Consider the following 25797-nt stretch of genomic DNA (forward strand, 5'->3'; position numbering starts at 1 on the left):
AGCCTGCAGGTCAGATTCTCACTCCCGGCTGACCCAGGTGCAGGCATGGGGCATTTGCCCTCAGGTGGTCCAAGGTCCCTGCCAGACACACGTGGGCATGTTGGCCAGTCCAGTCGGAACCCCAAGGAAGAAATATGCCCCCAACCCCTATCTTAACCCCTTTACTGGAGATGGGGTTCCCTTCCCCCAGTCATGCAGCTGCCTCTCTGGACAGAGGGGAAGTGGCCAGAAGGGGAAGTGTGAGGAGTTCCCCTCAGCCTGTAACCAGTCTTCTCAGGCCCTCGGAGTGGTGGACCTGTGGCCTGCCGCAGCCATGGAGCCTCTGGAGACCCCCATCAAGGACGGCGTCCTCTACCAGCAACACATCAAGTTCGGCAAGGTGGGGACCCTGGCTGCCAGGCAGCTGCCCAGGACAAACGGCCTCTGCCCCAGACTGGGACAGCCCACCAAGACCTGGGAGAATGGAGATGGGAGTCAGGGTGGGGGATCCAACCCAATGGTTGGGGTGGGACAGAGCCCCATCCTAACCTGAGCAGGTGGGCTGAGCCTGAGCCGGCCTTGGTGAGACCCTGCCTCATTTACAGATGGGGACGCCGAGACAGGAGGGTGTAAGAACCCAAACCTTGGGGCAGGGCAGAGTCGAGAGACTGGCTACTCCAACAGCATTTCACCCTTCCCAGGGCCAGGCTGGGCTGGGGGGGGGGCTGAGCTGGAAGAGGCCCTAGAGGTGGAGCCCCACCCTGCAGAAGAGGGCATAGCTCCTCCCAGCATGTCATGGGACATAGTGGGGGGGGTTCACCTTCAGGCAGAAGGCCCTACACCCCCGCAGCTCAGCTGCAGCTGGTGCCGGGGCAGATAAACAGTCTGTTTCCTTTGCTTGACACTATTTGCATGTTTCCTTCCTTGCCATGGTGAAAGGGAGGCCTCAGTCAGCACCCGTCCTTGTCCTGTGGCCTAAGTAACCTTTTTGGGAGGTGGGGGGAGGGAGGTGCACCAACATAATAACGGCAGTGTCAGGTGGTCTGTTGCGGCCGCTAGATACTTTACAGACATAGTCTAGTAGAAGCCCCACCCTGGTCTTCTCATGACCTTTTGAGAGACCAGAACACTAGTGATTATGGGCGTACCAATTAGGAAAGCGTAGGGTGGATCTGAACCCAGGACTGACTGACCCCAAGCACAGACTATTACCCCTGCTGGGGTGGCTGTGGTAAGGCCTCCTTCTCTGAGGCCCTGAGGAACTGGGGGAGGCAGAGGACAGCCTGAGTGGCCAGGAGCATTTGCTGAGCGGCTTGTGCTGAGCTGAGCTGCAGGGAGGGTCTTCATCCCCATCCTTATCTCCCCCAGAAGTCCTGGCGGAAGGTATGGGGTCTGCTGTATGCAGGAGGCCCATCAGGTGTGGCACGGCTGGAGAGCTGGGAGGTCCGGGACGGTGGCCTGGGGCCAGCAGGTGACAGGTGTGCAGGTCCTGGCCGGCGTGGGGAGCGGAGAGTCATTCGCCTGGCTGACTGCGTGTCTGTGCTGCCGGCTGACGGTGAGAGCTGCCCCCGGGACACCAGTGCCTTCCTGCTCACTACCACCGAGCGAAGCCACCTGCTGGCTGCACAGCACCGCCAGGCGTGGATGGGCCCCATCTGCCAGCTGGCCTTCCCGGTGAGCACAGGGCAGGAGGGCAGGGCATCCAGGGGCTGGCCCAGGGGAAGTGCCTCCCCCCACACACCTTATTCATTCCATGCTCACTCACATCCTGTCACTTAGCAAGTAGCTGCCAAGCAACTATGAGCCTAGGAAACAGCCCAGAAGCCACAGAACAAATCTCAGATGGCCATACGAGCTATGGGGAAAATACAAGGCTGGGGTGGGACCAGGAGTGAACCAGGGGACATTAGGCAGGATGGTCCAGGAAGGCCTCTAAGGAGAGGACAGTGGGCCTGAGTCTTCAAGGACAACCAACCAGGCAAACATCTGAGGAAACAGTGTCCCAGACGCTGAGGTCCGAGGAGTTTCCTGAATAGAAGGAGCAACATGGGCAAAAGCTCTAAGGCGGGGAGAAAGTTAGTGGGTTCAAAGGGCAGAAAGCAGGCAGTGTGGCTGGAGGCTAAGGAGTGGGAGGGCTGAGAGCCAGCTGAAACCACCTTGGGCCACATGTGGAGTTTGGGGTTTTATTCCCAGTGAGAGGAGAAGCCTTCAGGGACTGAGTCAAGGACTGAGTTTTAAAGCTTTACAGGATCTGTAATGGACCAAAAGGAAATGAGTCTCATGGTTTCTCAAAAAGTGAAACAGAGTTACTGTCAGACCCAGCAATTCCCAAGAGAATTGAAGCAGCTATTCAAACAATTTGTAGTAGAATGTTCAGAGCAGCACTATTCTTAATAGCCCAAAGGGGCAAACAACCCAAATGTCTGTCAGCCAATGATGGATAAAGCAAATGTGGTCTGTCCATACGATGGAATATTACTTGGCCATAAAAAGGAAGCAGTGCTGACACAGGCTACACCGTGGACGAACCTTGAAAACATGATACTAAGTAAAGAAGCCAGACACAAAAGGCCACGTGTTGTATGATTCCATTTACCAGAAATACCCAGAATAGACAATTCCATAGCAATAGAAAACAGGTTGGTGGTTGCAAGGGGCTGGGGGGAGGGAGGAATGGGGAATGGGTACAGGTTTCAAAGTACCTAGAGTGATGAAAAGTTCTGGAACTCGATAAAGGTGATGATTGCACAACTTTGTGACTTTATTAAAAGTCACTGAATTACTTTAAAATGGTTAAAATAGAAAATTTTATATTGTATATATAAAATTTTTAATTAAAAAATTTTTAATTTTAAAATTTTGAAAAGAAAAAGGGAAATGAACAGGAGCAAGGAGACCAGTGAGGAACCCACCCGTTGCATTTGACCCTGGCCATACTACCGTGGGCCAAGGTGGTAGGTTCCAAGTCAGAGCCCAAGTGTGTGAGGGGACAAAGGGTAGGGAGGGGTGAGATGGAGCCAGAAGCCTGGGGGAAGAAGCTCTGCCCCTTCACCACTGTAAGCTATGGGGGACACACATGGGCTGGCCTGGTCCCTGGCCTAGTGCAAGGGTGTGGGGCCCACCCTGTTGTGTGCCTCTGCTTTACAGCTCACAGCACCCTCCAGGGGGAGCAGAGGAGAAATTAGCTCAGAGAGGTGCGCAGGATACAGTGTGTCAGGGGCAGAGGTGGCACTGGTGCCAGGTCCCTGGGTGGACTTGCTTGTCACAGAGTCCCGGGTGCCATCTCTCCCATGAGAAGGGATTCAGGAAGAGGAGTGGAGGTGACTCTAACCTCTGATGATGACCCATTCCCCAGGGCACAGGGGAAAGTTCCTCCGGACCAGGGGAGGTGGAGGCTCCCAAGCGGGGTCTGGTCCCCATGGAGGAGAACTCCATCTACTCATCCTGGCAGGAAGGTGAGTCAGGGAGGTGCAGGGGCAGCCTCAGCACCACCACACCCAGGGTTAGGACCTCTGGGGGACCCATCAGCTGTGCCCTCTGCCTGCAGTGGGCGAGTTTCCAGTGGTGGTGCAGAGGACCGAGGCGGCTGCCCGCTGCCAGCTGAAGGGGCCCTATGTCCTGCTGCTGGGCCAGGACGCCATCCAGCTGAGTGAGCCGGCCAACCCGCAGACCCTCTACACCTGGCCCTACCGCTTCCTCCGCAAGTTTGGCTCTGACAAGGTGAGGGGCTGAGCCTGCAGGGAGTGGGGATGGCAGGTGGCCCCTTGGTCACTGACCCACCCATGTCACCCGTGCCCAGGGCGTGTTCTCTTTCGAAGCCGGCCGCCGCTGTGACTCTGGTGAAGGTCTCTTCGCCTTCAGCAGCCCCCGAGCCCGAGACCTGTGCGGGGTCGTGGCTGCTGCCATTGCCCGCCAGCGGGAGCAGCTGCCCGAACTGGCAGCCTCACGGCCCTGCCCCCTGCCACGGGCCACCTCCCTGCCCTCGCTGGACCCCTTTGGGGAGCTGCGGGAGGTGCCCCTCGGGCCCGAGCCGCCTGGCTCCCGGAGGGTGTGCCTGGCCGAGCCTGGACCACAGAGTCTGCCCCCGCTGCCCGCTGAGCCCGGGCTGTATGCAGCTGTATGCAAGCGAGCCAGTGGGCCTCCACGCGCTGCGGAGCACCTCTACGAGAACCTGTGTGCGCTGGAGGCCGGCACCGCACTGACCGAGCTGGGGGACCCCATGCAGGAGGGACCCAGTGGCCGCAGCGCCCCAGCCAGCCCCATCTACCACAACAGCGAGGACCTGGGCTGGCCTGGCCCCGCCCAGGACAGCAGCCTGGAGGCCCAGTACCGGCGGCTGCTGGAGCTGGAGCTGGGCGACAATGGTGAAGAGGCCGGGGTCTCCAGCCGCCCCGGAACTCATGCGGGCTTCAAGGCCAAGCTGGTGACACTGCTGAGCCGGGAGCGGAAGAAGGGCCCAGCCCCCTGTGACCGGCCCTGAATACCTAGAGCGGCCTGGTGTGGGACAGGAGGGCCGGCAAACAATGGACATCTGGGGACACAGCCCTGCATCCACTCTGGACTTTGGGGACACGGGGACATGGCAGGTGGCCTGGGGAGGCCCCTCAGGAGTTTTGCTGGCCCTCTGGTGTGTAGTGTACAGGTCTGCTGAGAATAAAGCCTTCAGCTCCCCTCTTGGCCCTGCCTTCTAGCCCACAGCCCACACCTCCTTGCTTTAGCTCCTGACATTGGCACTTGGGGTCCACACAGGCACACAGATCCTCCCTCACATGTGTTGCAGCAAACACCAGTGACCTCTGCTGGGTTCTAAGAATATGGATGACCTGGACCTGATCTCTACTGCCAGTGGGCCCCAGTCCAGTCCAGTAGGCAGGCAGGATGCAGATAATTATGGCTCCATATGCAGCAGAAATGAGTAGGGCAGAGGGAGAAGTGAGGCTTGCTGGTGGGAGAGGCACCCTTTGGATGGAGTGTGAGGGGCAGGCAGGGCTGTCCCAGGCGGGTAGGGAGCCCGGGATTTCCAGGCCAAGGGTGGGCATGGTGGGCCCAGAGACCAAGGAAGAACATCTACATAGATGCTCCAAGGGCCTGAGGGGAAGTTGGGGGCCCAACATGAGAGGCCTGATGGTCCTGCAGTGAGTTTGGTCTCATCCTCAGCAAAGGGACAATCAGACTAAGGAAGGAGCAGGTGGAGGCAGAATTTGAGGGAGCCAAATGAGACCACCAGGAAGTCTGAGCTGTGGAGAAGGTGATGGGGGTGGGGGAGGCAGGTAGAAGGGACTTCACCCAAAACCCCTGCTCACACTGAGACTCAACTGCACAGATGTTCTGGGGGAACCCCTGGCTTCAGTTTCCTCAACTGTCAAGGCTAAAACTAAATTACACACCAGATATGCATCCATTCATTTTTAACTGCGTGTTTTACCACGTGCCTACTCTGTGCTAGGCACTGAGGACGTGGCTGTGTTCAGGAGCCCACATCCCAGAAGGAGATAAGCAAGTCTCATGAAGACTTTAGTGCCAGCCTTACTGTCCTCCCCTCCTGCTACTCCTGTCACCACCCCTGGGACCTCCATGTACACGAGCATCATGCCCCCGAGGACCTGGCCTCCTGGCCCCTTGACCACAACGCGGCCTCAGCTGCCCATACCTTTGGCACATCCTGAACTTCATCTTAATGACAGTGATGCTCCATTGTCACTTCACAGTGACACAGTCATTTCCAAGCATCTGCCTTGCCACCTCTCCTTCTGGCCCACTTTTTCTAGCAGGATACATAGGGCTCCTCAGCTGCCCGGAGCCACAGTGACCCTTCTTGCACTGTCTGCACGACTGCTTTCTACAATTCCATCCTTATCCTACTTGGATTCTGCAGTCCCCTAATGGAGCCATACCCTGCACTTCTGTCTCCTTCCCTCTTATTTGTCCAGCAAAGCCCCAGCTTCCAACGGTGCCTGGCAGTTGCCCATGGCAAGAGAAATTCATGTAACCAGGCTGACTACACTCTTTTCACCAGCATGATCTCAAACCTCACAGAGACAGGCTCTCCATACTGCCCAGAGATCCTGTGGCCCAGAGTAGCTGCTGTTTTTCCTCCCCAAGACCTTCACCTTCTCTCCACCCCTGCCCATTCCCACCTTGCAGATACCCAGACAAATACTGGCCCACGGAAGTGAACAGCCTCCACCTCCTACCACCTACAAGTGCACCTGCACCATCTTCCTGACCTATGTTGGAAGAAGTGTCTGTTCCCAAAACGTTCGTGCTCTGACCCCAGCTCTTCTCCCCTCCTCACAGCTCGGCAAACTGAGTTGTCTCCTCTCTCCTCAACCCATTAATTCCATTATCATCATTTCCAGCCTCACCAACATGCTCTATAATTTCACATCTTTAAAAGAAACCTTCCCTTGACCTCGAATTCTCCTTCAACACCTCCCCACTTCTCTGTTCCTCTTCACAGAGAAAGTCCTCAAAAGAGTTGTTGATTACTCTCATTTCCACTTTCTTTCCTCCATTCTCCCTTCCGACTCGTCTCCCCGTGGTGTCCACTACACCATTACATTGCTCTTATCAGGGTCACCCACCACCTTGTTCCCCAAAACAAAAGCCTCTGGACTCCCTTTGGGACCAGGACTTGCCCCACTTCTCAGCAGCACTTGACACCCCTCCTTGACTCGTTTCCCTCCTCCTCTGCTCCAGCTCTGCCCAGGGCTCTGGCCTCCGACACAGTGTGACTCAGCCCTGGCTGCACGGAATCACCTGGGAGCCTTTAAAAGATGCCCACGCCTGGGCCCACACCCAGGGGCTAGGGCTTCAGTCCAGCCATTTCTCCAATTCCCCAGGTGATTGCAGAGCGCAGCCAGGCTTCAGAACCACAGCCCTAAGTGAGCCAATCCTGTCTCCATGTCTCCCAGACATGGCGTACCTTCAGTTCAGACCTCTCCAACGAGCTCTGGATTTAAGTGTGCAGCTGTTCAAGATTCTGGGTGTCTAAGATTCACCTCCAAATGTCATGTGAAGGCAGGCTGGGGGAAAGGGGCTGCATGCAGTGCTGTCCCAGGGTGTCTGTGGCCACAGAGGGCAAAGCCTGAAAGGATGTTGCAGCCACGGGGAGGCAGATTTTGGTTCCACTTATGGACATTCCTTGTGATAGTAACGTCTTCTCATGAGCTATCTGGCTGCCTGCCATAGAGCAAGCTGAGACAAGGAGGCTCCAGTCAAGTGTCTGCCGCAGGGACCCCTCCACCCCATGGTGGCAATCCAGCCCTTGTCAGCTCAGCAAATCCCAGTTGACACTGTAGGTTACCGAGAGTGTCAGGGACATAGCCAGAAAGGACCCAGAACTCTGAGTACCCAATCTGGTGTGCTTCCCTTTATTACAAATCGAAGCCTCTTTGTGTCATGGCAGTGGCTGTGAGCTTCCCACCACACTGGAAGCGAAAGTCTTTGGAAACAGATCTCTGGGATTTTAGGGTCGTTGCCCTGCAGCTGCAAGTGTCCTGGCCACCAGGGGGCAGTGTGTCCTAGCCCAGTGCCTTTCCCTACCCAGGGGCTGCCTCTGCAGGGAGATCTGGTGGCCTTCCAGGTCTGAGCCTTGCACAGTCCCAAGGAACCAGACTCTGGGGTCCTCTCTGCTGGAGGACTGCCAGTACCCCCAGGCTGACCCTTCTTCCTTTGCTCAATTTCTGTTTCACTCTCTCAATTTTTTCCTTCACAGCAGGGACACTGTGTGCAGGCACTGGGGAAACGATGGGCAAGACAGACAAGCCCCTGCTCTCATGGGACTGACATTCTAGTGGGGACAAAGGACAATGAAGAAACAAACACTTAATATAATGTCAGATGGTAGTAAGTTCCCTTACTACCTATATATGTCAGATGGTAGTAAGTAATGTCAGATGGGGAAAAATAAAGCAGGATAGGGACTAGTGCATGATGTAGGTGAGGTGTCAGGGGGCTGCTGTTTTAGATAGTATGAATCAAGGAAGGCTCCTCAGAGGCAACATCTCAGCAGACACCTGAACAAAGTGAGAGAGGCTGTTGTTTAGATAACTGGGGGAAAATGTCTCAGGCAGAAGGAGCGGCAAGTGCAAAGGCCCTGAGGCAGGAATATGCTTGAAGTGTTGGGAGAAGCAGTGAGGAGGCCAGAGGGACTGGAGTAGAGTGACTGAGGAGGAGACAGGTGGGAGGTGGAACCAGTTTATTAGTGCCATGTACATCTTAAGGACTTTAATTTTATGGGCAACATGAGCCCACCAGAATGCTAAAAGCCAAGGGTGATGTGGTACAATTTTTGCTTTAAAAATATCATTTTGGCTGCTGCAAGAAGATTCTGGAGTGGGTAAGGATAGAAGCAAGGAGGTGTGTTAGAAGACTGCTAAGGGGTCTAGGCACGAGACGGGTGGCAGCAACAATGGTGGCAGTAGTGACCAGATGTGGAACATATTCTGAAAGAGGAATTTGCAGAATTTGGAGTATGACAGAGAAAGAAAGGAAGGATAACTTCATAGTTTTTACTGGACCAGGTGGATGAACAGTGAGTGGTGCCATTTACTGAAGTGAGGAAGGAGCTAGGGAGGTGGGAAAATCACAAGTTTAAATTGGGACATAATGATTTGCAATATCTAGTAGACATCAACTAGAGAGGTTGGACCAGGTGGTTGGCTATTATAGCCTGGCAATCTTGCGGGGAGGTCAGGGCTACACACATAACTTGGTAGTCCTTGGCATATGGGTGTTATTGAAAGCCACAGACAGGAGGGGGTCTCAGAGAGGAAGTGTAGAGCGGAAAGATCTGATGGCCAGGCTGGGGGACAGATGACGACCTCCCAAGGAGGTGGAGAAGCAGCAGCAATGGCGGAGGAGGGATGAGGCTGGGGAAAGTCCGAGTGCGCCTGGACCAGCGCTGCTCCTAGGTAGAGTCAGAGGAAAGCTGAAGAAACACCACTGATTTGATAACTCAGAGGTCTTTGGAAACCTTGAGAAGATGGAATTAATTCAGAGAATTGAAGTGGGGAGGACAAGAGCCCGACTGGAGTGGGTTCAAGAGAGAACAGGAGAGCAAGTCGAGACAGCATGACAGAATTCCTTCGAGGAATTTCACTCTCAAGGGGAGTAAAATAAAAGAGCCATAGCTGGAGAAGGACGTGCGGTCAAGAGAGGATTTCTTTAAACACGAGACTCTTACAGCAGTTTGTGTAGTGAGGGGAATGATGTACAAGAGGGGGGAATGAGATGATGGCGGAAGGGGGAGAACTGCAGCGGCCATGTCCTAGAAGGAGCTGAGTTCACTCACCCGCACACTCCCGGTCCCTGCTCAATTTCCTCCTCTCCGCCTACGCTGGCTGCCCAGGTTGAGCAGGGACGGAGGAGCAAAGTGGGGACTCTGACACCCCCACTGGAGGCGCTGCCCGCTTTGGAGCGGAGTACCAGGACACAGCCCACCTCGACAGTGTGGGGCCAACCCTGAGCCGAGCTGACCGACCAGGGTCAGAGGGCAGGGCCACAGGTCAGGCTCAGGGCCCAGCCAAGGGGCCCCTCCACTTACTTCCCTCCACTCCTGCCATTGCTTTCTGCTTTCAGTGCTGTGCAAACATAGCTTCAAATTTCCCTGTCCCCCCTTCAACTGACACCAACTCGATGTGAGCCCCCCACCAATTCCCTCAGCCGCCGATGGCTGAGCCTTACGCCAAACAATGCTTGTCTTCACGGCGGCCCTGTGAGACGAGCTTTATCGTCCCATTTTTCCGAGGAGGAAATTAAGTTTCAGAGACGACTGTTTCCAAAGGCGGCTTTCTTTTCAGTCGATCAATAGGAGGCGCAAGGGGCTGGGCGAGCGGCGTCGCGAATCCCAGGCCCCGCCCAGACCCCGCTCCAGTGAGGGGACCCTGGCGGGCTGTGTTTTCCAGCTCAAAGCGAGATGGGACTTCGTGATTGGGCGGGGAGGAAGGATTGGGTGGAGCTTCCCACCGCAGGAGAGGCCGACAGTGGGCGTGACTTTGATGGGGCGTGGCATCGGGTACCGCCCCCTTCCGCGGTCTCAAAGCGGACGGCGGACGCGGGGGCGGGGTCAGAACACCTCGGCCAGTCCCAACGCGGTTCCTTTGAGCCGGCTGCGGAGCGGCGCCCCGGAGGGGCAGAGCAGGTACCGGCGACCGCGCGGGAGTTTGGGGCTGGGCCAGGGAGGGGGCTGCTAGGGAGCACGGAGGACTTTAGGGGTCGTAGCCAGCACTGAGCTTCCTCCCGCGGGCGCGGGCCCCTGCCTTCGACCCCGCCTCCGCCTCCGCCTTCCTGCGGCGAAGCCGGCTGCGGCGGGGCCGATTGGCGCCTGCCCTGCTTCCTGCCCCCGGGACTTGGCCAATACGTGGGGCCCAGGCACGGGAACCAGGGGGAAACTGAGTCACGCCTGGATGTAGCAGGCCTGTGTGGGAGGCACCACTCCCACTGAGCCCCAGGATAAATCTCCTTCCTGGCCATGCTTTGGGGTGCCAACCCCCACCGATTTCCGCAGGGGCCGCACCCCCGCCCGCCCCCAACCCCCAGCGCCCAGGGGTCCCGCCCTGGCTCGACTGGTCCCGGAATGGCTAGGACCCGCTCCAGCCCCCTCCCTCTCTCCCCCTCCCCCCGGAGTCCCGAGCCCCCGGGTGCTCCCTCGGCTGGCTCTCTGCACAGTGTCAGTTTACACGCCTTATATAGTCCGAGCAGGCTCCAGCCGCGGCCTGCCTGCTGGGACCTGGGGGCGGGGGAGAGGAGCGCCGGCCCCTGACTCACCCCACCGAACGAAACTCAAGGCTGGCTTGGGGGGAGGCCGTGCCACATTAGCTCTGCCGCCCACTCCTGGATGAAAAGAACCTATAAGCTAGATGCGGATTCTGTTCACCCTCAACAGTCCCTGGAGGAGGGGGGTTGCTCCTGTCTTTCCAAAGTGAGACTTGCCAGCCAACAGCCCAGCTAGACCTGACAAGGAGAGGAGCCTGACTACTTGTGCCCTGGGTGTGCTCAGCATCTGCCTGTGCCTGCCTGGCATCAGTCCAAGGCTGGTGTATGGAGCTGCACGTGCTTGTGTACCCACCATACCAGCCACTCACCTTTCTCTCCTCTCAGGAGAAGGCACCATGGATTCCTTCAAGGTGGTGCTCGAGGGGCCAGCACCCTGGGGCTTTCGGCTTCAGGGAGGCAAGGACTTCAATGTGCCCCTCTCCATCTCCCGGGTAAGCCTAGGTTGGGGGAGGGTCTCCCTCAGGAGTCTTTGGGTGCTCAACTGTGTATGGGGAGTGTGGGAGGGATCTGAGCAGGAGTGAACCAGGGCCAATAGGCCAGGATGTATCTGGATCCAGAGGTGTGGGGGCACCTGCCATGAAGACTCCCAACTGAGTTACTGGAAGAGGAGCCCCCACACTTCCCCAGCACCGCACTGTATCTGATGCCATTCCAGGAAGCTCCTGGGGCCACCTCTAAGGCTCCAGGTGTGCCCTTTCTGCAGGAGGGGAGCCTGAGGTCTCTAGGAAATGTCTAAGCAGCTTGAGCGAGCAATACTTGGAGCCAGGCTCCAGGCAGGGCACTCTGACTGCAGGCTCTCACTTCAGCCTCTTTGCCACCCAGGAAATAGCCATTATTATCGTGGTTTTCCATATGAGAGAACTCAGGGCTGAGAGATGGAAGGGCTCTTTCTGAGAGTCCATGGTCAAGCAGGAATTGGAATTAAGGCACTGGGATAGCTGCAGTTTTGTGGGTAGGACCCAGGGGTGGGTCTTCCAGCCTATGTGAGGACCTCTATCCTCACCCACTGGTCCCATACTGGATGCAGTGACCTTTGACCCCTAGTGGGTGTGGACTGAGTTCTAGGGCTCTGACCAGCTCCTGAGAGCCTGCCCTGGTGGGGGCGGAGCTGGGGGCTGGCTCCTCCCTGTGGCAGGGGGATTGCCTTATAAGCCAAAGAATGCAGCCCCACACTGGGATGGCCAACTGGTGGCTGTAGTCTGCAGAGCCCAAAAAGGCTGGCCTAGGCCTGGACCCCTGAAGCCCATCAGTGGATGCCTCAGCTGGTGACCACCAGTCCATGGCTCCAGTTGTAGGGCACAGAGAACAAACTTCCTACCTAGGCACAGTGAGGCCAGCCCTTTGGCTGGAGTCTGACTAGTCTGGGGGTTAGGAGGGGGTGGGGACTTCCTGCCCCCACATCCGCCTGTCCAGAGAGGCCCACTCAGGCATCTGGTGGGCAGGCAGCTATTGGCAGGAAGCCTAGGGCAAGCACAGCCCAGAAGGGGCCAGAAGGTTGTCCAGGCACTGCCCAGCCTTAGAGGTGCCCCAAGGCGGAGTAGGTCTCTGGGAGTTGGGCTTGGTGGCCAGGGCAGGGAGTTGGTTACCGTTTTTCCCAGGGACTTTTCCAAGGGGTTCCCCTGGAAACTGCCCAGTCAGCAGGGTAGTTAAGGGCAGTGGTCCCCCTAACACACACACACACACACATACATACACCCCTATACAATCCTCAAGCCTTGCAGCCCTGAATACCTATTCTGTATCCCCCTCCCTGGGAAAGTGCTGGCTAGTGTGGCTGGGGAGCTGTAGGCCTTGGCTGGCGTGTGAGCCTCAGTTTCTTTGGATGGGATGGGCAATGTAGTGGTCTCGGGGGTGTACTTTCAGATGTGGCCTGTTGGGGGCACTCTTGGCTCCCTTGTCAGCAGCCCTAGCATGTGGGTGGGACCACCATCTGAGCCCAGCCCTGGAGTTGGACCTGGGCCCTAGTGGGTGGGTGGGTGGGGTGGTCTTTTATGAGCTGGGGCGGTTCTCTCCCTCTCCCCTGACCCCAGCATGGAGGGAGGGACTAGGGCTGGCTGTGGGCCCAGGCCTGGGAGATGAGGTAACGTCTGGGACTGGGGGGTTGGGCTGCTCAGTGGAGCCCTCAGGCTGACTCACCCCCCCACCTCATGCAGTGTCCAGCCCGCTGGCTTTTTCCCCATCTTTGGTCTCTCTGGCCTCCTTGCTTCTCTCTCAAGTCACCATCCCTTCCTACTATCCTAGTTCTCCTGCTTTTCTCTCCACCGTTCTGACCACTCCCCTACCCCTCACGTGCTTCCTATCCTCCTCATTCCCACTCTTGGGAAGGAAGTAGTTCCTACTCCCCACCCCCCTGGGAACCAGCTGCTCCTGCCCACCCCAAGACCCCCACCTCAGTCTCAGCCCCCACCTCCCAGGAGCCAGCCTGTGGGTAGGAAGTGGCTGAACCAGGTTTCCCTTCTACTGACTCACTATGACCTTGAGTAAGTCACTTCCCCTCAAGGGCGTCACTTCCCCATGTTCATTATGAGGGGTTAGATTGAACTAAAGGTGAGATAGGGGATCCAGGCTCCAAACCCAACCAGGGGGTCAGGGAGTCTTTCCAGGTAGGCCAACCTCTGAGTTGGGCCCCTCAGCACAGGTGGTCTGGCCCTACCTCTTGCTAGATGGGCAACTTGAGACAAGTTACTTAACCTCTCTGTTTTCCCGTGTGTCAAATGGGTATAATCCCAGACTACTCCACAAGGTTGTTGGAGAATTCAGTGGCAGTATGTGGCAATACTAGGTGCTCCATAAAGTCTTACTGTTTAGCAGGTGAAGAAGGAGCCACCCTGTCTTATACTTCTTACCTCTCAAGTGTGAAATACAGCCATCAAACCCATCTCTCCTTTTTTGCCCTAGTACTGTCATTCTCAAATCTGGTCCCTCTGTGCATGGGCCTACCTGAGGAGCCTCCTGGGCCTGTGCGTAGCCTGTACCCCCACTTCGCCACTCCCCCCGCCCCGCTGTGAAGTATGCATCTCTCTTCTATCACTTCCCCACAGAAAGCCCGCTCATGTCAAGTGGCTGGGTAGCCCTGGGGGCTTAGAGCCATGAACAGCAGCACTGTTCCGTCTTGCAGGGCCCAGTGGGGTTTGTCGAGGTCACTTCTATCAGGGACCTGGGAAATAACCCCACCCCAGGCCTTCAAACTGCTAATGGCCCCTTCAACCTCAAGGCCGAATCTTGGTTCCTCGTCCCCACCCCACCCCACCCCACCCTCTCCCTGCCTTCAGGACTTTATAAATGGACTGTCTCACCTCCGGGGCAGCACGTGCCATTCTTTTCACCAAGGCCCAGCACTTTCCAGAAGTCATCCTTGATGGTCCCAGCTTACGCTGGTGGAGATCATTCCTTCCAGCCTACTGTAGCCTCTCATTTGCCCCAGTAGCCTGGGATCCCCCACCAGAGCCTGAAGGATTGGAAGAATGGGTGATGTGGCAATTGAAGGCTTGGGATGACATTCATTTACAGCCAAGAAGCCCCAGCTGACACCATGGGCCCCTTTTAGGCAGACATTGTTCACTGAGAACTGGAGGTGATGGGGGCCTGTTCCTGGCTCTCAGCGGGTCCTGGCAGATCCCCGCAGATGGCCCCAGGACAGGGTTGTTGGGAGTGTTAAGAGGTCAGTGTCAGTACCCAGGGCTGTCAGGAAGGGGCTTGCCACATGCTGAAACCAGAGGGCATGTCTGGTGGGTGGAACAGCCTGGGCCAGCTGTGGTCGGAGCTGAGAAGCCTAGAATGTGGGGAGGTTCATGGAGGTGAATAACTAAATAAGCTCGGTGATAGTGAAACTCTGGTGAGACACACCCCTCCCAGATGGCTTTGGAATCCAGCAGCTGCCCAGAATATGTTGAATGAAGAGGCCTCTGGGTTCTGGAAGTGGGCAGCTTGGGCAGGTTGACTATTGTTGGCCTCAGTTTGGTCTGCAGTCTTGTGTCTTGTCTCTCCACAGCTCACTCCTGGAGGCAAAGCTGCACAGGCCGGCGTGGCAGTGGGCGACTGGGTGCTGAGCATAGATGGTGAGAATGCAGGAAGCCTCACGCACATCGAAGCGCAGAACAAGATCCGAGCCTGCGGGGAACGCCTCAGCCTGGGTCTCAGCAGGTATGCAGGCTGTGACCCACCGGCGGGTGGAGCACCCTCAGGCCTGGCCCACTCATTCCTTCCTTCTTCTCCAGGGCTCAGCCAGCTCAGAGCAAACCGCAGAAGGTAGGCGACTGGCTTGGGCCATCTGGGCAGGTGGGGTGGGATTGGATTCACAGCCTCAGTGCCCCCATCTCTGGCCGGGAGTAAAGGACAGAAGCCGGCACTGGGGAGAGGTGGGGGGGCGGGCACTGGGAGTTGGGTTGGGGGCTGCCGCACGGTCCTGGCACCACGCATGTTTGCCTGTCTGTCCACGCTGCCTCTGCCGGCCTGTGCTACAAGCCGCATTCATGGGCTGAGTTCATCGCTCCCAAATGGGCCCCTTGAAATCCGAGTCGCCCCCTCTCCCCAAGCCTCATCCAGATGTGTGGGGGCGGGGCTGGAGTGCCTCTGTCCTCTCCGCACCAGAGGGGGTGCCCCCACTTCCCCCCCCCGCCCCCCCCCTCGTCAGGCCCCGCCACCACCTGCCCGTACTGCCCTGCCCCCCACCGTGTCCGGATCTGTCTTCGCCCAGGCCCTGGCCCCCGCCGCGGACCCCCCGCGGTACACCTTTGCACCCAGCGCTTCCCTCAACAAGACGGCCCGGCCCTTCGGGGCACCCCTGCCCGCTGACAGCGCCCCGCAGCAGAATGGGTACGTCCCGCCTGCCCACCACCCACCAGCCACATCCTTAGTCTGTCCCTCCACCCGCTGCTGCTCTGTCCGCTCTGCACACCAGGCTGCTGTCCAGTACCGTGTGGCAGTGACCCCTGGCGGCTGGCTGCAGGCTCAGGGCCCATCCTAGGGTATGGCTCCTGCCCAGGCACTGCCCTATTGGAGGCTGGGAGTCATACAGCATTGACCAATGGCCGCCCGGGTTTGGGGTGTTGGGCCCACTGAGCCCTAGACACTCAGTGCAGCCTTGTCCCCGGTCACTCTGACCCCTTGCTATCTTTTTTCTTCCCTTGTGTCTGTCCCTTTGTTCCTTTATCTGTCCCATCTGTCTATTTCCTTCACAGGTGCAGACCCCTGACAAGTCAGTGAGCCCCCTCCTCTGCCTGTTTCTCTCTTCCTTCCTGTTGGCACTCTGGGTGGTGGCCCCTCCCCACCCTGGCTCCCTCTTACCCTGATTGCCCTCCTCCCCTCCCACTTATCTACCCCCCATCTACCCAGCAGAGTCCCAGCCTTGCCCTTCCCTACCCTCCCACCACCATGGCCCACATGTACCAATTCCAGGGAGGGGCTGCCCCCACTGCCTACCTCCAACATGAGGTTCTGAGCCACACCCTCCCCACAGACAGCCGCTCCGACCGCTGGTCCCAGATGCCAGCAAGCAGCGGCTGATGGAGGACACGGAGGACTGGCGGCCGCGGCCTGGGACAGGCCAGTCCCGTTCCTTCCGCATCCTCGCCCACCTCACGGGCACCGAGTTCAGTAAGTGGCAGCCCAGGGCAGGGCAGACTCTTCTCCTGGCCCCCAGCCTGGGTATGGGCTCATCTGGAGCCTGCTCGGCACCCTGTGACCCTCTGCCAGGGCTCAGGGCTGGGGTGGCCCTCTGTCTTCTCTTGGTCAATGCCTGCCTCTGCCCTCTCAGTGCAAGACCCGGATGAGGAGCACCTGAAGAAGTCAAGGTAACAGGCACAAGCACCTCTGTCTCATGTCCTGCCTTTCCCGTTCCAGCCACCACCCTGTGTCTGCTCCTGGGGGTCCCCAGCCAGGGCTATCCACCCTTCCTTCTTTCCTTCCTTCTTTCCTTCCTTCTTTCCTTTCTTCTTTCCTTCCTTCTTTCCTTCCTTCCTTCCTTCCTTCCTTCCTTCCTTCCTTCCTTCCTTCCTTCCTTTTTCCCTCCCTTCCTCCCTTGCATCTCTCCTTCCTTCTACTTCCTCCTCCTTCTCTCTCTGCCCCTCAGGGAAAAGTATGTCCTGGAGCTGCAGAGCCCACGCTACACCCGCCTCCGGGACTGGCACCACCAGCGCTCTGCCCACGTGCTCAACGTGCAGTCATAGCCTGGCACTCACCGGCTGGCTGCCCTCTCTGCCTCTCTCTCTCTGTTCCTCCTGCCCAGGGCATCCCCTGGTGCCTGCAGCTTCTGCCTATCTGACCCACCCTTTTCCTGCCCCTCGACTGAGCCTCCTGCTATCCTGGCCCTGGCTGCCTGCCTGGCACAGGGCCTGGCTCCGTCTGCCACTGCCTTCCCTCTTTGCCCTCTGGTACTGTTGTCTGCCAGGTCTGTGCTGGCTCAGGCATGGAAATAAACACTCTCAGCCCTGCTTTCTCTGCCTGTCTTCTGTCTTTCTGGGCTGGGTTTGTATTTTGGGTGTGGGAGTGTTAGATGGTTCAGACCCAGTGTGAGTCCTGCCAGTCTAGGTCTCAGTGGAAGGGGGTACCTGGCAAAGGGGGCCCTGCCATCAGAGCTGCATCTCTCAGGAATGAAGGGGCCCCAAGAGCTGCCCCAGAAGCAAGAGCCCTGCTCCACCTCCCAGCCCTGTACAACAGACCAGCCCGCTGGAACCTAGCTAGGAGAAACTGTTACCCATTCCTACCCCAGTGGGACCTGGAGTCTAGCCCAGCAGTTCTCATTCACCCAGGCATCTCCCATGGGCCTAGCAAGACCGAGGTTGGGGGGTGGGGCCACATTAGGAGCCCCAGCTGTGCAGGGCCTTGAATAGCAGATCTCGCAGCCAGGTGCCCAGGACAGAAGCCCCAGTACCAGCCTCAGCTACACCCCAGGAACCCTGGCCTGGTGAGAGAGTGGGTTTGGGCCTGGGGAAAGGTGGGTAGCCACAGGGGTGTGGGGGTGGCGGGCCCCTCCCAAGTTGCCCTGGGCTCTACCCCCTGTCCTTTGGGGTCCCTGGGCACCCCCCCTAGAGTCACTTTCCTTGACCTTGGCAGGCCCTACCACCCCCAGCCCCACCAGCCGCCCACCCTGGGCTGTGGACCCTGCATTTGCTGAGCGCTACGCCCCAGACAAGACGAGCACAGTGTTGACCCGGCACAGCCAACCCGCCACACCCACACCTCTGCAGAACCGCACCTCCATCGTGCAGGCGGCTGCTGGAGGGGGCACAGGAGGGGGTGGTGGCAGCAATGGCAAGACTCCCGTGTGCCACCAGTGCCACAAGGTCATCCGGTGGGTGGCCTTGTTCCTTTCCTACTCAGGCCTTCCCTGTCCTAACTCCTGGTCCTAGTGTCTTTCCAGCCTCTACTCCCCTGTCTTTCTCCCCACTCATTTCAGCTGCTACTACAGGAGGACGGGATTTAGTTTGCAGTTGGAATGGGGGTAGGGACCTGGGCTGGGTCCTCAGATTCTGAATCCTGCGTCACTTCCCCCCTCCCCCCTTTCCCCCACTCAGCCTCTATCAGCATTTGCCCCGTTGAAATGGAGGAAGTGCCAATGACGCATCAGAGCTGCACCCCTAGGCTTGCTGCTCTCAGACAAGGAAGGGCCTGCCCCTCCCAGCCCCTCTGCCTCTCTCCCTCCTGCTCACTCGGTATGTCTCTGCTAAGCCTCTGTTCTGAGAACAGACAGGCCAGAGGCCCCTCCTTTGTACTGCTCCCTGGGGCTCAGCAGACTCATAAAGCCCCCCAGAGTCAGTGTACCAGTTTCTGGAGCCTACTGAGTTCTCAGCCCTAGCCCTGCTCTCGAATGCTGTCAGCTCTGAAGCTCTGCAGAGTACCCCCATTTATCTGGGACCTTGGCAGATGGAACAGGCAGGTAGGACAGGGAGGGCCCGGGGTCAGCTCAGGTACCCACTGGTCATCAGGGCTCATGGCACTCGGGGCCTCCTGCACCCCAGGGCTCCGGTTCCCTGGGTTCAGCTAATTAGACCCGAGTCAGCAGCCCCACCCAGTATAACCCCGCTCCATCCTGTCCCAATACTGCCTCACTCCCTCATTTCCTGTCACAAAGCAATGCAGCTTCATTATTCTCACTGTGACTTGGTAAGTCACCTCCTAAACCTGTTTTTTTCCCCTCTTTGGGAAATGGGGAGAATGGACTTTCCAGGCTTCAGAATAGGCGTTCAGTAAACCCCCTTGGGCTCGGGCCAGGAGTTCCCACCTCATTTGCCCTCCCTTCCCCCTCAGGGGCCGCTACCTGGTGGCACTGGGCCACGCATACCACCCTGAGGAGTTTGTGTGCAGCCAGTGTGGGACGGTCTTAGAAGAGGGCGGCTTCTTCGAGGAGAAGGGTGCCATCTTCTGCCCACCCTGCTATGACATGCGCTATGCACCCAACTGTGCCAAGTGCAAGAAGAAGATTGCAGGCGTGAGTGGGGCTGGCGGATGGGCAGGAATGCAAGTCTGACCCCGATGCATTGAGGAGTGTGGTTGAGTAGCTCCTGGGCCTGGGAGCTCTCTGTGGGTAAAAACCCTTGGGATCCTTCACAGCCTAATGAGTGGGCTGCTCTCTTGGCCTCACTTTGCATTAGCCAGGATCCTCTTAATAACAAAAGTGTATTGGTACCAATAACTGACAAGCCCAGGGGGCACTAACTTCAGATCCAGCTTACTGAAGGTCCTGAGGTCATCAGGACTCTCTACCCCTTGCCTCTATTTTCATCTGTGTTGGCTTCATTCCCAGCTTGCCTTTTCCCTAGAAGGTGGCAAAGATACAGCCACAGCGATTCCAAGTCACATCTTCTCAGCTTAGCACCACAGAGTGAGCAAGGGCTTCACTTCTGGGCCTGTTGATGCATCAAGAGTCCCAGTGCTGCTGCTCATTGGCCTGGCTGGTGTCGCATGCCCATCTGACCCCAAGCCCCGTGACTCTGATTGGTCAGGCCTGGGTGACACCCTTCCAGGGTCACAGGCTGAGAGTGAGGGAGGACTGGTTCCCTGAATTAAAACTAGCATGATGTTCCCTGAAGAAGGGAAGTAAGTGCCGGTCAGGCCAAAATAAGAGGTGTCTGCTGTGTCAGTGACATTGCATTGAGCTGCAATAACAGAAAACCCCACTGTAGAGATTTAAGCAGAAGGGGTTATACTTAAATTATAAAGATTCCAGGGCTGGAACAACAGCTCAAGAATGCCTCTAGTCTTTGCCTGCCTCTTTGCTCCCAAATGCTTAGCATGCAGACCTTTGCCCCCAAGCTTATCAGATCATGGTCACCAAATGACTGCTCAAGCCCCAGCCTGATATTCTTGTTGCAGGCAGGAGGGAAGCGGAAGGGACAAATGGGATTCTTTTAATGAGGTTTTGCCTTATAACTGGAAGAAAGGAACGCGCATCTTACGTCTCCTTGTTGGAACTGTTACCCTCTGAGCCCCTGGGCCACAGGGCAAACCCAGTAATTTGGCTTCCATGCTCCATAAGAGAGGAGCTCCATAACTCCATGGGAGTTAGTTGTGACAGACTTTTGAGAGGCTGGTCCACAGAGTCTGCACCCCTGGTGAGTGAAAAAAATAGGAGATTCAGAGATCAGTTGATGTGCTTAAAGGACGCAGGACTATTAAGTGGCAAAGCCAAAAATTCAGACTAAAAAACTTGATTCAAAATCCGAGTCTTCCCACTGAGGCTATACACACAACATAGCCTGGCCATGTTTCCTGTGGTGCCAGCAACCTGCCACCAGAGTCAGGCTTGGAACTTAGATCAGCACGTGTCATGGCTAAGAGTGACAGGCCATCTACCTCCCCCATTCGTTCTCTTTGTTAAGTGTGGGCAGTGTGTCCCATGCTGGGGACACCTCGGAAGAGACAAGTGTGGGTCCTGCCCCAGGAGCTCACTCTGGGGAGGGGGACATGGAAGATAAGATGTCAGACTGAGGCCAGAACCAGGGGAAAGGGTACAGAACAGGCCGGGGTGACAAGCTGAGGGCGTTCCTGTTGTTCATACATGGAAATGAAGCACAGAGACAGGCACAAACTGCCTAAGGCTGCACAGAGTGGGAGGGCTGAGCCTCAGGCCCTATTGACTCTAGCTTGGGCTCTTCCTGCCACTTGTGCTTCTCCTTATTCCTGTATCCAGAGGCGGAGCTGCCAGGTGTGGCCAGAGAACTCTGTGGTGATACTCATGTTAGTGAGCGTTACCTTGACCACAAGTGGTAAAGAACTCAAAATGATGGCAGCTTATTTCTCACCTAAGAAAGTCCAGAGGTGGGCATCTGGAACTGGTAGGCAGATCCAGGCTCCTGTGTCTTGCTGCACAGCCATTTGCGACACAGGCTTACTTTCCACTAACAGTTCATGGATCTGGAGCCTCAGCCAAAATTCCCACGTTCCAGCCAGCAGGAAGTTGAAGGAGAGGAAGGAATGGAAGGCCCACGGCAGCCATCTTTAGAAGATGCTGCCACCCAGCCTTCTGCTTCCGTCCCATGAACTCAGAATTCAGTCATATGACCCCACTGAGCTACAAGAGAGGCTGGGAAATTCAATCTGTTTTGGGCAACCATGTACCCAGCAAAAAGTGGGGGTTCCATCATTAGATGGAAGAATGGATATTACCACACTCTGTCACTATAGTGAGTTTATGTGGGGCACTTACTGTGTAGGCACCCAGCTTCACAATCACACTACAAAGTCAGTTTGGTTATTCCCATCTTACAGATGAGGGAATTTTGCCCAAGATCACAGCCAGTTCCCTGCCAACGTAGGCCACACCCTATTGGACTGTTTTAGAAGAATGGGCTGGATCCCAGGACCCCTTGAGCTGGGCATCTGGGTTTGCTAACTACAGATCAAGGCCCTAATTTTTTTTTAATTAGTTTCAGGTGTAGGGGCCCTACTGTTCTGCCTGCCTTACACTGTTCTCTTGTCCTGCCTCCTGCCCCCCCCCCCAAGTGCTGGGGGACAGGGTTATCACCCAGGCCACAGATGAGGAGCTGGCTTGGCTCCTGAATCCTGGAGTAAGCTTTGATGTGAAACCCTTCTCCTGCTCCTGCCCCAGCCCGGGCCAGTGATTCCACAGAGAGGCCCTGAGACCTCAGCTTCCCCTCTTGCAGGGATTCTAGAGCCTGACAGCCTAGGGAACCCCCACCTCACCCTTGGAATGGGGGACAGGAGGATGACCTCCCCAACCTGCCATGAGCTCTGTTCTCTTCCTGCGTCTGGTGCTGGGGACTCTGTGCTTGGAGCTCAGTGTGGAGCACGGGGAGGCACAGGGTGATCACATTGTGAGTGGAGTTGGAGAGAAACTGGAGGATGGGGACACATTAGAGGGGGGAGCCATGCTGGTCTGGTGACCATCTGGGACCCTGTGTTCTCAAGGCTCACCACTCACCACTAGACCCCTTCATCCCAGTAATCCAACCACAGGTGCTATCCCATTTTGCCAACGTGGTGTTCTCCCCACTCTACCCCACCCCTTCTACCTCAGGGCCTTTGCACAGACTTGTCTGCCAGGAACACTAGCCCCCTCTTACCTCGTTCCTTCTCATTTGGGACTCAAACATCGCTCTCTCAGGAATACCTTCCCTGATGCCCACCTTCCCCACCAGGCCAGATACCCCACAGTTTACTCACTACCCCCCAGTCCTTTTGTCCCATCTCTTCCGGAGATGTGAACTCCGTGGGCTGGACTAGGGAAGGTGGTCAGTCAACACTTAAAGGAGTGAATGGAAGTGGCCTGTAAGCTGACTTAAAACATGAGTAGGAATTAACTTGGAGAAGGATCAGGAAGTGCTGCAAGCAGAGGAAATAGCTTGTGTCACAAGACAACACCTGGGAAAGTGTGAGGTGAGGCAGGAGAGGTGGCAGGGGCCGTGTTAGGAATTTGGAGCTGGGACTGGTGAAGACAGGTGTGCCTCAGCAAGCTGCTGGGGCCAGGGTTGGGGCAATGGGGGTGGGAGAGGCAGACAGGTTTAGGAAACTAGGTAAAATAGACGTTGATAACTGTCTCACAGGTTCTTGTGAATACTGTCAGAAGCCTGCCTCCCTGCCACGTGCTCACTGGGCCCAGCTCTGGGCCTGCCCAAGCCCCTGTCTTACCAGCAGACAGCTGACCTTCACCTTCACATTTTGCTCCTTGAAAAGAGGCAACTCTAGGCAGTGAGAAGAGTCAGCCAGAGGTGGGCACAAAACTGATTTCTGCCATCCATTGGCTGGGTGACCTGGGTCAGGTTACTTTCTCTGGACCTCACTAAAATGAGGGTGGCAGTAAGTCCTGGCCAGGGTGGTTGTGTGGTGTATGTGAGATGAGACATAGATGTACAGGGCACGAGTGGGCCATCTTGAGAGCTAGATGCTGCCTACACTTAGATCTAACTTGGTCCATACCGTCATTTTTAAGTGAAGGGCCAGAATTTAAAAATCAGATTTCATTTTAGTGCATAGATTTCAACCTGAGCTCTCCAGGCATTCCTGAATGAAGCAGTCAGCACACCCCTACAGGCAGGATAGCTGCTCCCCGTGACACAGTCCCCACCCTGCCCTATCTTGTATACCGCCTGGCCCTGGCAGGCACTGGGTCTGGGAGTCCCAGCTTCAAATGTGGGCCCTCATGACAATCCTGCCAAGAATGGGATTAGGTTCCCAGTTCACAAGAGAAGGAACCAAGTGTCGGGCTAAAGCTGATGGCCAAGAAGAAAAGCTGAACCCACAGATCTGACCCCCCTCAAGGCTCCACACTGCCCTCTGCCTGCTCCAGGTCTGAATGCTGCTGCCATGATTGGCCGGAGGTGGGAGTGGGGGCTGCTGAGACTCTGCTTCCAACCTTTAACAGTGGAGCAGGTCAACTGAGAACTCTTGAGTACCCACAGGGCCAGGCTCTGGTGGGAGATAATAGGACAGCTGATGTTTCCTGTCTTCCAGGACCTTACATTGGAGCAGGGGTGGGGGCGGTGGGCAGGTGATAAGCAATAGACCTAACAGTTAAATTACCTGTAGTATGCTAGTAAGAGGCATCTTATGGGAAATGGAAAGTGCAGGTTAAAGGTTTTGGGAGAGTGGCATTGGGAAGGCGGGTTGGAGTATGAACCGGTGTTGTCACAGTAGGCCTCATGGATAAGGTGACACCTGAGCAGAAATTTGAAGGAGGTAAGGGCTGAGGCTTGCAAATATCCAGCAGAGCAATCCAGGCAGAGGGGACAGCTGGTGTGGAACCCTAAGATGGGGTGCCTGATACTTCAAACAGGCGAGAAGCTGTTGGAGCAGAGGGACAGACCAGACCTGCTAGCCTCTGGGCCCTCACAGGGCTCTGGGTTTTGCTTGGAAATGTGGAGCAGAGGGGGATGTGGCCTGGCCCTTGCTGACGTTAGTAGGAGCAGAGGAAGGAGCATAGAAGCTGGTTTTGTGTGATGTCTGAGGCTCATATCCTGAATTAGGGAGGCTGTGCAAAGTGGTCAGAATCTGGATGCCTCTTGAAGAGTAACCCAAAAGGATTTTCTGGTGGAACTGACGGGGGGTATAAGAGAAAGGGGAATTTGGCCCGTGCAGATGGAAGGATGGAGTTGCCAAAAATAGACGGGGACAGCTGTGGGAGGATCGGGTTTGGAATGTGGAGATTGGGAACTGAGCTTTGGACATGGCGAGTCAGAGGCATGGTGGACATCACGGTGAGACCTCGGGAGGAAATAGGGAGGATGTGTGTGCAGACATAACATTACCATAAGAAGGAAGAGGGCCCAGGGCCCACCTCCGTGTATCCCCTGCTCTGGAGAGGAAGGAGGGGACTGAGCTGCCAGGTAACTGTTGCCTCCTCCCAGGAAATCATGCATGCCCTGAAGATGACCTGGCATGTGCATTGTTTCACCTGCACGGCCTGCAAGACACCCATTCGGAACAGGGCCTTTTACATGGAGGAAGGGGCGCCCTACTGCGAGCGAGGTAAGGGGGCAGGGCCAGGTAAAAGGGGCGGGGCGAGAGCAGGCAAAAACCCAGCCCTCACCTTCTCTCTGCCTCCATTTCCCCCCAGACTATGAGAAGATGTTTGGCACAAAATGCCGAGGCTGTGATTTCAAGATCGACGCTGGGGACCGCTTCCTGGAGGCACTGGGCTTCAGCTGGCATGACACATGCTTCGTGTGCGCAGTGAGTGCCCTCTCAGACTCGGGACCCACCCCCAGTGCCCTGTGTTCTTCACCCACCACCTGCCTTTTAGATTCATGAAAGGTTGGGAAGGGGCCTCTCCTGCCTCCCCCCAACCCCAAGGGACTGGACCTTGGCTGTCCCCAGATATGTCAGATCAACCTGGAAGGAAAGACTTTCTACTCCAAGAAGGACAAGCCCCTTTGCAAGAGCCACGCCTTCTCCCACGTTTGAGCCCCTGCAGCCCACTGCTGCCCCGCTGCCCAGCCGGAGGGGTCACTGGCTCTGGAGTCATCGTCTCAGATTTCTGGGTAGGGCTGGCAAAGGTCACCCCAATCCCAACTCCTGGCCCGAGCCTGGGGTTCCCTGAGCCCTGCCCCACCCCCTCACTTCCCCCCACTCCCTTCACCATCACAAACCGGTGCTGGCCACACCAGCCCCTGTTCACATCCAGTGCCACAATAAACCTGCATCCAGCTGTGTCCTGTGTGTACTTCCCCTACTTGGCAGGAATGGTGGGATCTGAGGCACATAGAAGAGTAGATGAAGCTGATTTTCCTAGGGCTGACCATCCTGAAGGTACTTGTGAAAGGGTCATGGAGGACTCATGGTCAGCAGGAAGAGAGGAAGGGGGATCCCATGTGCTGGGCCCAGATGCCCACAGAAGTGAGGGGAGCCTGGTCTGGCCTGGTGTGGAAGTTGGAGAAGAGGAGTTGGGGTGATGTGCAGAGATGGGACTCGGAGGTCCCAGCTGCCATCTGTCTGCCAGAGAGCTGCTGCAGGGGGCTGGAGAGGGAGGCCCCCAGGTTCTGGGCTGCCACAGTGGCAGGCTGAGGACCTACGACTGCCTCCTGAGAGAAAGGGGTGTGTGTGTGTGGGGGGGGTCAGGGCACAGAAGAGTTTGAAATAGTGAAG

General features: G+C 56.8%; 2 protein-coding genes across 4 annotated transcripts; both read left to right on the forward strand.

Moving 5' to 3' along the window:
* The first annotated feature begins 220 nt into the window (after window positions 1-220).
* On the forward strand, window positions 221-4669 carry DOK3 (docking protein 3). The gene is made up of 5 exons (XM_019711037.2): window positions 221-379; window positions 1348-1653; window positions 3335-3434; window positions 3527-3699; window positions 3779-4669. Exons 1-5 carry the CDS (start codon window positions 314-316, stop codon window positions 4457-4459), a joined length of 1326 nt encoding a protein of 441 aa, XP_019566596.2. The 5' UTR covers window positions 221-313; the 3' UTR covers window positions 4460-4669.
* Window positions 4670-9995: 5326 nt separating this feature from the next.
* On the forward strand, window positions 9996-25364 carry PDLIM7 (PDZ and LIM domain 7). Of its 3 annotated transcripts, none has more exons than XM_019711041.2 (13): window positions 9996-10123; window positions 11083-11189; window positions 14750-14901; window positions 14976-15006; window positions 15455-15573; window positions 16217-16353; window positions 16514-16550; window positions 17601-17662; window positions 17812-18049; window positions 19006-19186; window positions 24561-24681; window positions 24770-24885; window positions 25030-25364. In XM_019711041.2, exons 2-13 carry the CDS (start codon window positions 11094-11096, stop codon window positions 25114-25116), a joined length of 1377 nt encoding a protein of 458 aa, XP_019566600.1. In that variant the 5' UTR covers window positions 9996-10123; window positions 11083-11093; the 3' UTR covers window positions 25117-25364. The 3 variants fall into 3 exon arrangements, with proteins under 3 accessions (XP_019566600.1, XP_019566601.1, XP_019566602.1); XM_019711042.2 differs by lacking the exon at window positions 15455-15573 and adding an exon at window positions 15939-15955; XM_019711043.2 differs by lacking the exons at window positions 17601-17662; window positions 17812-18049; window positions 19006-19186; ... (1 more) ...; window positions 24770-24885; window positions 25030-25364 and adding an exon at window positions 16829-17190.
* The last annotated feature ends 433 nt before the right edge of the window (window positions 25365-25797 follow it).

The sequence above is a fragment of the Rhinolophus sinicus genome, linkage group LG10 (assembly GCF_036562045.2).
Source record: "Rhinolophus sinicus isolate RSC01 linkage group LG10, ASM3656204v1, whole genome shotgun sequence".
Lineage (NCBI taxonomy): Eukaryota > Metazoa > Chordata > Mammalia > Chiroptera > Rhinolophidae > Rhinolophus > Rhinolophus sinicus.

Coding starts and splice junctions, on each gene's coding strand:
- DOK3 (XM_019711037.2), top strand. CDS start 314: ATGGAGCCTCTGGAGACCCCCATCAAGGACGGCGTCCTCTACCAGCAA. Junction 1,654..3,334: donor TCTGCCAGCTGGCCTTCCCG/GTGAGCACAGGG, acceptor CCCATTCCCCAG/GGCACAGGGGAAAGTTCCTC. Junction 3,435..3,526: donor CTACTCATCCTGGCAGGAAG/GTGAGTCAGGGA, acceptor CTCTGCCTGCAG/TGGGCGAGTTTCCAGTGGTG.
- PDLIM7 (XM_019711041.2), top strand. CDS start 11,094: ATGGATTCCTTCAAGGTGGTGCTCGAGGGGCCAGCACCCTGGGGCTTT. Junction 16,551..17,600: donor GAGCACCTGAAGAAGTCAAG/GTAACAGGCACA, acceptor CAGATCTCGCAG/CCAGGTGCCCAGGACAGAAG. Junction 24,886..25,029: donor ACACATGCTTCGTGTGCGCA/GTGAGTGCCCTC, acceptor GGCTGTCCCCAG/ATATGTCAGATCAACCTGGA.